Raw genomic sequence first — 14,589 nt, forward strand, 5'->3', positions numbered from 1 at the left:
TGTTAATGCTTATGCAGTGGGTGTGCATATCAATTCTTTCTCTGAATAAAAAATAACTCATCAATAACTGTTTTAATATAACTCAACATAATACTTTGAATAACAAGAAAGAGCCTTTATTACTTATGCTTCCAATGCCATTTTTAATAAATTATCAAACCTTTGAAAAACTTTCCCACCAATTCATTTAAAATTAAATTAAATTTTTTCTTTTTAAAGAAACAATATTACTCTACCAATACATTTTTACATAATACTAATTAATTTAAAAAAAAACGAATTTATCTGTGTCCTGTTCAATCTGCATACAAATATTTGCTCAAAGTAATTTTCAATATCATTTATCTGAATTTTGAACTATTTTCTTGTAATTTTTTTGTGTTTAATGCATTTACCTTAACATTATTTTATGTGTATTTAATTAATTATAATATCGACTTTATTTATATCTATTTTTATTTTAGAATTTGTCTTTGTATTTATAATTTATCTTATAAAGACGTGATGTATATAATGTATTATTATGTACCAATTGGAATAAAAGATTTGTTTATACTCATTTATTGTTTAAGTGATAAATATTTCATTAAGTCATATCTTAACAGCAGAATAAATTAATAGATAAATAAATATTATTTTTTATGATTTATTTTTTAGGTTTTATGGAACCACTTTTGTTGTGAACACTACTTAATGAGCAACAATAATATATGAATCTTTTAAAAATTTGTAATCTTTAGTGCCTAAAACCATGTAAGACCCTAGCCTCCAATAAAATGCCATTCCACTCTATCCAACAGCTACCCTTTTTGAATTGAAGCTCTGACATTCCTCTCTCTTGACCAAATCTGAGGGGTTTTTTGATTTTGTAGTAATGTCTTTTGAAAGAGTGATGTAGTTAGCCCCATTGGTGGACAATCAGCAATCTTTTTTTTTTCTGTTTAGCCCCCGGAACCAACATTAGGATTACTTCAGAGGATGAGTGAAGAAGATATATATGAGTGTAAATGAAGTGTAGTGTTGTACAATCTCAGGTTGACCATTTCTGAGATGTGTGGTTAATTGAAACCCAACCACCAAAGAACACCAGTATCCACGATTTAGTGTTCAAATCCGTGTAAAAGTAACTGCCTTTACTAGGATTTGAACCTTAGAACTCTCAATTTTGAAATCAGCTGATTTATGAAGACACATTCACCAATAAACCAACCTGGTGGGTGGACAACCAGCAATCTGTGATCATTTTTCTTCCCTTGGTCATTGATAATCTAACACTACTGAACTGTATATTATTTGGTCAACTTTGGATATTTTATTCCCCAGAATCCACCACACCTGACAAACCTCCCCCAATATGCCATCTAGGGAGCTGCCCAGTAGGAGACTCCATAAAATACTCCACAAAGGAGTTATAAGACTAAAAAACATGCCTAGCAACAGTTAAATGACTCTGTAAATACTTTTCGGCACAGTAACTGGAAAGTAGAATTCAGTGGTGTTTAAAAAATGTTTGATTAAAATAAGAAAATAGTTTTTTTAAACGCACAAATTTAATTAAACAAAAAAAAATCATTATTGCTCTATCTAATTTATTATTACATGTTAATACATTATTATTGCTGTTAATTTTTATTTTTAATTCAGTATTATTTTGCTATAATATATATATATATATATATATATATATATATATGAATATTTTGCTATAATATACAGGTTCTAAGCAGTATGCACAACAAAAGTGTTTCAACTAAAAACATAACGAAAACTAATTCAGTATAATAAGGTATATTTTTAATTAAATTTTTTACTTATTTTGATACTTCATAATTTATGTGAAATATAATGGTTTCATTTGACTATCTAATAATAGCGCATTATTGTTACCTAATGTATGGTGTGAAAAGAAACATCTCAACATAAAGTGAGCAAGTGACTTGCCACTTTCAAGATGATAGTCTGTACATACATCAGAAATTTAAATAAGAATTAAGGCGAAAGGTGACAGCGTAGATTGCTTTCCCTACTACATAACACAAACAATTATTAAAGAATCTAAGCATACGATCACAAACAATTATTAAAGAATCTAAGCATACGATAAACGTTTATTTAAAAGAGTTAAGTTTACAACAGGCTATCTTCATAATGATTTTGAGCTTCAAGAATAAAAACTTCTCAACTATGACAAACAGGTAGACTTCAGCAGATGCCTCCTTAATTTAAATCATGATCACACAGACTAGATTTTATATGGAATGAGAGGCTTGGCTTTACTTGGTTAGCACCACAGCTGCTAGTTGGACAGATAGAACATCACCGCATAGAAAACAAGGGTCCCTGAACACTCCACCAGTACAAAAAACACGTTGCCACTTCACTGAGCCACAGTAAAAACATGCTGCCCGCTTACTGCTAGAAGGGGTAGCAGCTGACCCAGTTCCTATGGCACCCAGCTAAGGAAGAAAGAAAAATGGATAAGGAAATGGAAGGAAAGAGAGAAAATGTTTTACTTATAAAGGGACTACCTCTATTTGAGGTAAATCGGGTTAATTATCTTCTCATGACCATGGGGCTCTAAAAATTTTTTCTCAGATGAAACTCAATTCCACTTAAGTAGACACATAAATTGCCAGAATTTAAGATAGGTTAAAAAATAGGATAGGCTAAAAATCCAGACAAAGTCTACCTTAAATGATTAAACCATCAAAAAGCCAACATGTGATAAGTTTATCGATGATTAACACAATGACCATAAAAACATATGTCAAGATTGACTTTTTGATGATGACAAAATGACATTTTGTCATAGTTTTCTAAATAATCACCTCAAAAATCATTTTAAACATTTTTAAACAAAATAGTGTTTTACCATCATGAGACTGGTCGATAGGCTGATACAAATCATATGTGAGTGTTGTACCATCACTTAGTGACAAATATGTCCTCTCCCCTATAGGCCAAGGGCACCTTACCCTTCCAATAATGCTATGTACAATTGTCTGAACATGACCACTAAATCCCCACAGCCTTGTTGGAATGTATCTGAAACAATGTGCAAGTCAATAGTATTCAGTATTTGAAATAAATATAACATTAATAATAGCAATAGTTACAAAAATAAAGATTCACACATGATATAATTACATTAACAACAAATAAGGATGTCAGATTCTAAAAATTAAAATTATAAAGATTTCCTAATGTATAATTAATTCTACCTTTTTTTTTAAGACTTACAAACAAAATTCATTATTTTAAAGCCAAAAATAAACACAACAACAGCAGTTAAATTAAAGCAATGACAATTTAGATTTAGCATAGTAAAAGCATCAGCTTTACTGAATGGGCACTTCAGCCAGTACTTATACTTATGGTGGGCTCCACAGACCAGCTATTGATTCACATGTGTTTGCTCTAACCAGTATTTGGTATCACAAACAGCTCCTTATCACTGGCTTATAGATAACATCAAAGTGGCCAATGAGTCAGCTGAGTTGACAATTGGATTCAAAGAAGTAGTATTGAGTTGATCACTCAAGGCAGGGAGGAAGGTAAACTTTTAACTCAGGCTGTATTGTTTAGTTTATTTTGTCTTTTAACTTGACTTGTTGAAGCCACCTCTGTCAAATGCTACCATCAAAACAGATTTGGTTTTCAAACTGTGCAGTAGATGGTCAAAGGTGTGGTCAGGACCTCTCGGTGAAGTAGTAAACAAGAATAGTAAATTTGCAGTGGATTTTGATTTGCAGTTAGAATGCTGGTAGCTAAATAGCAGTTAATCTTGTTTCACAATTCACAGTTATTTATGAATAGCAGGAGGATGCCTGTGGCCTACTAAGGTGACTACAGGTTTTTTGTACAGTTTGTGGAATGATTAACTGCATACAATTTAGGCAAGTGATTGTGGTGTTAGAGTCAGTATTTAGTAGAAGGTATATGACCTGGTAAATCCTCTTGAGATATCTATGGGTCGCTCATTCTTAATGCCATATTCACTGCAGTTGGCAAGTCAAGACTTCCATAGGTGCAGCGATTGGTTTAGTTTGCTTCTTGCCAGGACTAAATGGCAAATTAATTTAATTTCACTTAGGAAAAATTATAATGTTAAAAATATACAAGAAAAATAGTTAGAACATCAGAAATCTTTAATATTTAACAGCCAAATCTAAAAAATAAACATTAAATAGTTTTCAAGTTACATTTTCACAAAATTTGATTTGCTGGAATGAATAAAGTAAGTAAGCAGGACCAGAAATACAACAAAAAAATCTACATACAAATTTTAAGTCAAAAATAACCTAACTAAGATAACTTATACTTTTTTTATATACATTTTTCAGTATTAAAAATATTTACAATACAGACAAAGTAATCTTCAAGGAGGGTCACTTATTACATCATTAAACACAACCTATACATAATCAATAATGCTTTTGCCATTACATAATATTCTTAAAACAAAATAACTGCTCTTATTTTAAACTTGCTTTATTTATTTTACATAGCTTAAATCTTTTAAAGACAAATATCTTAGAGCATGTATGTGTGCATTATATAGTTTGTTGTGCATAAAAGAATAGTTAAAAACATTTGCTAAAAAGAATAGTTACTTATTCTTAAAACACAATAATATCCACCTTTGTTGAACCAGACAACAAAGCTGTTTTTATGTAACTCAATACAATAAATACTTCAGCTTGTAAGAAAAGACCTTATAATGCTGTAGCCATATTTTAATAAATTAGCAAACCATTTAAAAAATCTTGTCACAGATTTCTTTAAAATAAAATTATAAAATTTTATTTTAAAAAACAACACTACACTGCTGACAAATTTTTAAATAATACTAATTTAAAATTTTAAAAAACCCTAAAATTACTGCATCATGTTCAATATGTGCTCAAATGATTGTCACTATAATGCCTTCTGAATCGTGATTTATTTTTACACCTTACTCAATGATAATTTGAAATAATTTTAAGTACATGTATTTATAATTTTAGACCTTTTTTTTCATTTATCAGTGAGACTAAATGAGATCATTACAACTCAAGTAATATTTTTACTTAAACTAGTTTGTAAGTTTTAAAATATTGTGTAAATGCTATAAAAGCATGCATTAATATAGTTTCATTGTACGTGTGTGTATGAGAATTGTTCATACATATTTATATGTTAATTTCCATTTTGCAATACACCAGACAGTTTACATACTGTGCAGTACAATAAGTACTCTATTTAATATACCATTTCTGCTATTATGTATAAAAGACTAATGGCCATTGCAGCCTTCCTTTTGAACCTCCTTCAGATAAATCATATTTGCTAATTTATCAAAATTAAAATGTAATACCTTCAACTTTGAGAAAAAACATTTTGTTTATAATTATTGACAATAATAAGACCGAGAATAAATTATGAACAACCACAATACGAATTAATACATGGGCAATGAGACATCAGGATTTAATAAAAATGTTTTAAATAAAAGGAATTGATAAAATTAACCAGTTTAGAAATCTTGATAAAGAGTGCTTCATATGGATGCAATGTTGAGTTTTTACAAAAATCCAATAAACAACAAAATTACTAAAAATCAGTCAGAAATAATTATTACATGGGTGTATGTATCACTTAATCACTCATACATACACGTAGCCTCTTTGCAGACTGCTGATTCTGTATTACCCAAACTTGTTATTTTTTTTAAATGTAAGAATTTCAAAACAGCTGGATTTTTTTGTGATTTCAAGATAAGTTTAGATTTAGTATTAGAAACAATGGGCACCTCAGCCAGTAATGTGGCAGTGGCATTTTGTGTAACCCCCCCATAAGAAACAGTCCTTCCTGGATTTTCCACTGGCAAGAACTGCAGATTGACTAAATCCCACTAAAAAGCAGCTGCCCTGCTGGCTTATAGAAAATGCCACCAGAAAGGAGCTAGAGTGCCATACTAGTGCTGCTCTGCTGACTATTAGAACCTAGTATGGCATTATATATAGAGTGAAAGCAGGAGCTGACATAGTTTCCATGGTGAAAGAAGGTTTCCAAAAAAGAAGATATGATGACAATAGGTAAAACAAAAGGGTGGAGAAAGGTATGATAAGATTGTTTCCGACAGATAATTTAAAGATCTGATCAGAATTAGATTATAAGGCATTCATCCTCTCATTCACCAACAATAGTTATGCCTAAAACTATTAAAAAAAGGAAAAATAAAATTTAATGAGTTTTATCCAAAATTAAATTTATTTTTGTATAAAAGTTGATGAAAATTAGAAAGAATTTGTTTATGACCAGCAGTTCCTGAAAGTGCGGTTACATTTTCATTTTACACAAATTTTCATATTTAAGGTCTTTCTCTTTCTTCATATGGCACAAAAACATTTTTTTTTTTTACTAATGTTTCTAGTAGAATACTATATCACATACTTCAACGTTTTAGGACGACGACTATTTTAAATCTGTATTAATATAAACAATATTAAAAAAGTAAAAATAAAAAATGTTAAAATGGAAGGTGAGGACAATTACAAAATAAAATGGTTTTGGCAAAATGGTAAACTATCCTACCCTAACGAGCTAAACATCCTTTTTTACCAATCACCCCTTTCCTTATTCTTGATCCTTCTTTCCCATTATCGATTCAGTTGGGATCCAGGTCTGACCTTGCTAGGTTCTTCATGCATAGGGTGCTACGGTCTGATGAGTCGGTGCATCTTTGATATCGGCTTGCAAACTGAGTTGAGGACTTGGTTTTTGTCTGATGGCTGCATAACAAGCCATCTTTACCTGATAGGCTGAAATGCTTATCAGGTAAAGCCAAATACACTAATAATTCCCTCCTAATTACCAGATACAAGGCAAAACTAAAGGATTAACATCGTAAAATTTAAGAAAGTTACAAGATTAATAATGAAATTCTGGAAAACATCTATAATGGTTGTGTCTATACATGACTTAGATAATGTTTTAATCTCAAAGTATTGAACAAAATTTTCACATAATTCGCAATAAGATTAAACCACTTCAAAGTATCACATTACGATTCAGTGTATTTTCTTGTGGGTAGTGTTGCCAGGTAAGTAGGTGGATAATCAGCAGCAAAATACAACATAAAATATTAATGGTATGGATAATGGAAAATTGCCAGTCCTGTAGCACTGCTTTAGTATAACCACATCATTTAGTTTCAAATATTAATGAATAAACACTTTATTTATAATATTACAACTACTCTTTAACAGCTTTCATGGGTTTAACAAGAAATATTTAGTCAGATACCTTACACCTCAAGTCAAAATATCAAGAGATTTATTAACAAGACTATCTGAGAAAAAATTGAGAATTAAAAAAAAACTGCTCATATAGAATATAATAGAACAAGCAGTATGTGTACAAAAAAATTATAATGTATAATCGATTAAAGATTTAGTTGTGGTTTACATTTTTTAAGTTTTACAGAAAACAATGATAATACTAAATGAATGAATAACAGTAACTTTCTAAAAGTTTGCACTTGTATTTATCGAACAAATATTTAAACAGAAACATTTTAACTTTTTTTATTATTGACAATACAACAATGAATACAACATATTACAAAATAAGGTAAAATTAAGAATGTAATCTTCAATAAAAGATTGGAACATATTTTTCTATTACTGTAATTATTAATGACTAACAACTCTAAGCAATTTTATTACTGCTGAAACATTTGAATAGAAGGTCTACTGACAGAAACTGCTTATTAAACAAATGAGCACTTCTCTTTAATAACTTTCCACAATAAGATCGCATAAACATTTTCTAATAAAAGCAGATCATTTTCCTCATTATGTGTCAGTTAATACATGTAATCTATAAGTATGTAAATGTTAAAATATGTAGCATAAGAAACAGTTTATTAAAAATATATCTTCTTCATATGACCAAGTCCTTGCTTTTGACAGTTTGCAGTTGAGAATTTAAAGTCAATATATCAAACTCTTAGGTAACTCTGAATTTTCCTTTTTGTACATTTTTATATACTCTGCTACTGACTTTAAAAACACATCTTAACGTAAGAACTGAAATATAAATATGTATAACAATTTTGTCTATAAAATGTTACAAATGTTTCTTTCTGATATTTTTGTGTTTAAATATACTTTATAGAATTTTAATAAAGCTTGCAGGTGAAATTAACTTAATCCTTATGACAATCTATGTTACAAACATATTATCTAGACAAAAAAACCAAAAATTAAAAGGGAGTTGAACTCGCCTTGAATTTAAAAAAAAACGACTCCTGTGGAAATAAAATAAATACTGGCATAAATTTATTTTTCAGTCTACAAAGTGTGAAACTTAGCTGATTACAAGTGGTAAGAGTGATAATAGCTACTCAAAATTTGAGAAAAAGATTTTATTATATCAGTAAGTTACCTGACCTACCTATGTTATGTCTCTATAGTCACAGCCTGAATTCAGGCACTTATTGCACTATGATTTAAGCTTTTGCAGATCCTCATTGATGAACTCAATAGTCACCAAACTGGCTGTTAACTCCATTCATTAGCAACTTGTGGATTTCAAAGCCAGCTGACCTTTCATCTCTGTGAATGATGGTAGTCATTCGATGCCAAGACTAGACCATAATAAAAAGATCTTCTGCTGAACTGATTAAGTAAAAATTTTGTAACTTCAGAGAGCATACTGTCACAGGCAGCACATTATCATGTAGAACAGTACATCCTTCATGCAAATCCCATGCTTTTTTATCACTCTTAGCGCCATGTGTATTAATCTGATACATTTTTAGCAATGTCAAAACGGCCACGTGTGTAATTTTGATGCACACATAATGGTCTTAATAAATAAATAAAAAATGTCTGGCCTGGGGTGAAGTTTTACTGATTTAGATGTGGCGCTAAGAGTGTTAATGTTTCATGACAAACTTCTGATATTATTCTGTTCCCAGGTTACAGTAATTGAATCACCAAAACTGTTCCTAAATACTGTTAACTATCTTTTTTTGGTATCATAGTATACAGATGAATATTTTTGTTAATTAGGTAACAACAATAAATATTCATTAATTCAACTAATTATGCTAATACTATTAGTTCCATAAATATATGAGGTAACTGTTGATAAATCTTGATGGCATGGTGTCCTTCCACTTGATAAAACGAATTGTTCCATATACCTCACAGTAGGAGGGAGTTCCATGTTTCATTAACTGCTATCTTTTCAGGATGTACCAAATAAAAATAATTGATGGAATATGAGCATTTAATGAGAATATAGAATTCTGCTGGATACTGTGTGTGTGTGTGTGTGTGTGTGTGTGTGTGTGTGTGTGTATGTGTGCACGCAACACACCATGTTGCTACACCAACCAGCTTATTTTAACAACTAGTTAGACATAAATTTGTAATTGCCTAAATAGAAACAGAATAATTATAGTTAAGTGTTTTTAGTTTATATTTTTACAGAAATATAATGACAATAATTAAACATTTTAAGTACAATATAAATATAACTTCATTTCCTATCACAAATCATGTAAAAATAAATAAATATATATATATATATAATACAAATTAGTAACAGCAGAAAATTAATTTCCTGGCATAAATTTATTACCTATCTGATAAATTTATTAGCCATCTTTATATGCAGAAAAAAATATGGACAACAGTCCAATGAAAATAAATAAAACTATTTTTTAGCATTAATATTGACTTGAAAGGAATGTAATGTAAAACGGAGAAGACAAGTTATGAGTTACTGACTATTATTATAATTATTATTACTGTTACTGACATCCATTCTTTCTGTACAACTTGTTTTCTCCTTCTCTTTAGACTTTGTAGATCTTTAGTTACCAGCCCAGTGTAATATTGTGTTCACAGATACTGTGACCTGCAATGCTGTTTCTAAAGTAGTGTTAACTTCTGAAGAAACAATTACTGTATAAAACAGCAAATAAATAAAATTTACTAACAATAAAAAATAAAATGATTTAAAAAAACATATATTTTTAATATTGATATAATGCGTTTCAAACTTCCAAATTCTTCAAAACAATATAATTAATCTACTACAAACTCTATTGAGTTTGTTATCAAAAGTAGTATGCTTTTATACATTACTTTTGATACATTACCTCGTTCCAAACATAACCTAAGAGTTAACTCACTGGGGAGATGGTGTAACTTGATCAGAATTGGTTATGAGTTTCAACAATGGCATAAAATAAAACCTATCTGACATGTGAGATGCTAAGGAAAAATGAGTAATGTTATTTTAAAATGTAATAACTGGTTAAATTTTTACAGCTATAAGCATTAAATGGTAGCAGAACAGAAATAAAGCTTATAGCAGAACATGACCAGGTGTTCAGAAAATTCTATAAACTAAATATTACATTGATGTTGATATAAAATAAGAATAATACAGGAAAGGTTATTAACAATTTACTATCTCTAATCAAACACATATTTAATAATACCAGATAAGTAATGACACTGTGGTAAATATCAATGAATAGCTGTTATCAGAAAACATTTGTTATCAGTAATCAATAAGATTGATGATGTTCAGTTATAAACCTGATTTTACAGAAAAACAGCACAAAGAGTAATGAGAAAATCTTTAGCAAATAAAAACTAGTATGCAAGCACCCACATAAAAAACTGATACAGAATTTTTTTAAAAAAGTGAATGAGAAAGTGAGTTAGCTGTACATAAAGGAGAATAGAAACTAAAAAAATCTTATAACAGAAATGCCACAGAATAATAAAAGCATGTTTTTTTAAATCTGTAAAACTTACTTTTTAACGTAGACTTGACATTTTTTTAATTATTCATTAAATGAGGCATTTTTATTGAACAACAGTTCTCAACCCTTAGCACAAAGATATGGATAACATAATAAAGGGTCTTTAATTTGTTTAAACCCTTTATTGTTTCCACTATCTACTTTTATATTATAAAACTTTGTTTATTGGTTTTTTATACAACTTGGTTAGGTTCATGAGTTATTACCAGAATGGAAATAACTTTTCACACTTTACTACATAGAGCATTGCATTTTATTAAAAGCAGCTTCTGTTTGAATAGCACAAAATATTGTAATTTGAAATATTTTTGACAGTTTAAGTTGTCTTGGGATGAACTAACGTAGCTAAGGATTGAAAACGTTCTACTTTTTAGAAAATTTTACTTGTTAAACAAACCAATCTATGTGATTTTTGTTACTTTTTAGAGATAACAATATAAGTAGTCATAAGAGAATAGCAATTATTTTGAATTTCAACACTGGGGAAAACTGCTAAATTTGTAACTGTACCAGGAAATTTCAATAATATTATGATATACTATACATACATTTTTATTTAGAAAAAATGAAGAATTCTCTTCAGTTATAATACATAGTTCTGTACTGTCAGTGAACTACAGCCATGTAAACATTTATTCGTTAATCCTGTCAGTATGCTATCCACATAGTACTGTAAATAATTTAAAACAATTTCTTTCAATTTACAGTGAAACAAAAAAAACCTGCTTTATTTACCACTAGGTTGATTATTCCAGCTATACTATTTACAATACATCTTTAATAGATCTACAATATAAATACATAATAATTTCTAACAGGTAATTATTATATTTTTATATAAAAAACAAATTATACATGATAAGAAAATACTGACTGGGTAATTTCATTTGATGGTTCTGCTCAACATCTTAATGTGTCTCACTGAATAGAATCATAGACATTGAAAGTGCAAAGTAAGCATTAAAAACCAACAGGTTTAAATATGCTTAATAAGCTGATTCCTGCATATCTAAATATACATAGTTAAATAGGGCTAGATGCAGTTTCATTACATAAATGACTATAGAATTTAAAGACAAAGAAAGGTCAATAAATGTTTCAGAAAGATCAGATGGATTAGATTCCGGTAAACATGGTTTTAATTTTATTTATACACAAATTTTTACACAATAATGTTTATGATTATATAAAATTTATGAGCCATCAACAATATTAAAAATAAAAATAAAATTAAAAAATGCTTTATGCTGCACATGAAAAATCTATTTCATTATTTTTTTTTTTTACTGTACTTCTGACATAATATGTTAAGGCTCATTACTAAATTAAACAAATTTTATATGGTAATGAAAAATAGACCAATTAATAAAATGGCGGCAAAAATTCTTACGTGTTCATTTATTCTTTGATTATAACTCATAAGAACAGCAAGATATAACATAGAAACATTTTAAATTTATATACAAACATTTAAATTTATTTACTTAATATAAATGATTCTTTTTCAAATTACCTAAAAACTGTTCTTCCAAACTAATTATATAACTCCTCTTCAGTGGGAGTAATCGATGGCATAGTTATTATATGTGCCTATTTTATTTCCTCTGGTGTGTAGTCAAAAATGCAAGTAATTATATTGTGTTTTTTCATTTAATATACTGTTTTTGTGAAATTTAGTATGCAAATTTAATACTATTGTAGCAAGTTGAGATCTTGGTTTTTATGTGTTACAGGTAAACTCTGTAAATTATGGTTATCTAAATATTCAGACATTAAATTTGATGTAAAAAATATTACTTAGACAAAACCCAAGATCTCAACACACTTAACAATTTAAAATTACATACTTAATTTGAAAAAAAAAAACATGATATATTATCTAACTATATGTACAATATTATGTTTATACATATATCTAATTATATATCACATCAGATTTCCAAACCGATTTAATGTGGGTGCTATAAACATCAGTGTTACTGGTAATGCTACTGAAGAGGAGCTGCATAATTTGCTGCAAACGGTCTTTTGGAAGAACAATTTCAATGCGATGTGATATAATACTTTGGTTATAAATTTATAGGTTGTTTATGTATTATGAATTCCATTATTTGTAATGAAAAAACTGACTGTCCTCAGTGTTTTCTTTGATTTGTCGCACAAGTCGACCGAAAACTTTTCTGAATTTAAAAATTTCAAGTGGTGAATAGGACATCACTGCATCCCTTACTCCTGATGGTTGCATAACGTTTGGAACATCTCAGGAAATACCATCCTGCATATAAAAAAAACGTCGAGTAAGAATTAAAATTCTAATAGCTGATGTCATAAATAAGTAATTTCAGTCTTAAGTAAATTATTAAATATATTTTAATACAAAATTTGATTTGGTTTTTGCTTCAAAAGTTATATTTTAAATAACTTCCAGATATCTTTTTTACAAAAGAGGCCAATACTGTCTTAATTGCTTTTCCTTTTCTGAGATCACATTGCTCATTCACAAGGGAAAAAGTTATGTTAATTCAAATGGTACAATAATCAGTAAGTAGAACATAATCTTCCCAAATATTTCACAAAATATTTTGAAAATATTTTTCAGTGATCTATGTAAATTAAAAAAACTGATCTAAAAAAATTCACAACTAGATATTAACAAAGTTTTCAGTTTAATGTATACTTTACGAAAAATATTAAGGACAGTCTAGAAAAACGTTCACAAGGAATGGGCATCCGTTTACCAAAAGTGCTGATTCACATCAAACATAAACAACTCGCAACTCTTGACTAATGTTCTTTCTTAATTTTTCTAAAAGTTAAAATATCTTCCACTTCACTAAAACATGCTCTGAATAATCATATTGAAATGTTTTAATTATTATCACAAGATAAATAATAACAGGAAAAACATTATTAGGTCATACATGAGTATGAAGACATAAATTACGCTGAATAACTTACTATCAAAATCGTACCAAGAAATGTCAGTTAACAAAGTTTTAAAGAATACAATGATGTCAAAATGTGGATATGAACGTGAGAATATTATCCTGGATAGGTTTTAGACAATGCCAGTTTTTGGCTTTAAATAACATGAGTTTATTTTATATAAGTATTTCAATGTCATATATGTTAATGATTAGGATAATTTGGGAACTCTTAAAAACATTAAATAAAAATAGTATTATACATATATTAAAAAGATATAAGTCAAGGCAATAATATTTCTTTTGAATAGTTAAATAACTTTTTTAATAGAGAGAGTAATTACAAATGATTTGTGATTTACATAAATCATAAAACAGCTTGAAATAGATAAAATACACAGATATCAATGATTCAAACTATTTGGAACCTAAGTCGATTAAAACTTTTTATTTGTTTGGACTTTTTAAAATAAATTTAATAAAATAATAGAATACAACATTCAAATTTATTTTTAAAAAAATGATACTACTGAATTACTTTATTTATTTTTATTGTTAGGTGATAAAGACCTGCAACTTAAACAAATTAATTCAATAATGTGTAAAAATAAAAATTACAAATACTGTACAGTAGGCCTGCCAGAAATATTTAAAAAGACTAAAAAAAAGAATTAAAATTAAATATGTTACTGAAAAAATTTTTATATTTATTTCATAAGAAATGTTATTCAATAATTGCTCATTTTTTCCTGCATGTACTAAGGTGGCAATTCTCTTGTGTAATGAAAGCTTCAACTCAAGTGACCTAATTTTAATATCATCTTCATCTGAATC

The 14,589-nt window shown here is 28.5% G+C and overlaps 1 protein-coding gene across 2 annotated transcripts in view; it reads right to left on the bottom strand.

The window, feature by feature from the left end:
• The window catches only part of Hydr2 (abhydrolase domain-containing protein 2), an 80,372-nt gene that overhangs the window by 59,763 nt on the left and 6,020 nt on the right, over nucleotides 1–14,589 (bottom strand). For both annotated transcript variants that reach the window (XM_075363234.1, XM_075363233.1), the window contains exon 2: nucleotides 2,873–3,045. In XM_075363234.1, the coding sequence (XP_075219349.1) occupies nucleotides 2,873–3,045 (173 nt within the window). The remainder of the gene's footprint in view (nucleotides 1–2,872; nucleotides 3,046–14,589) is intronic.

The sequence above is a fragment of the Lycorma delicatula genome, chromosome 4 (genome assembly GCF_047948215.1).
Source record: "Lycorma delicatula isolate Av1 chromosome 4, ASM4794821v1, whole genome shotgun sequence".
Classification (NCBI taxonomy): Eukaryota; Metazoa; Arthropoda; class Insecta; order Hemiptera; family Fulgoridae; genus Lycorma; species Lycorma delicatula.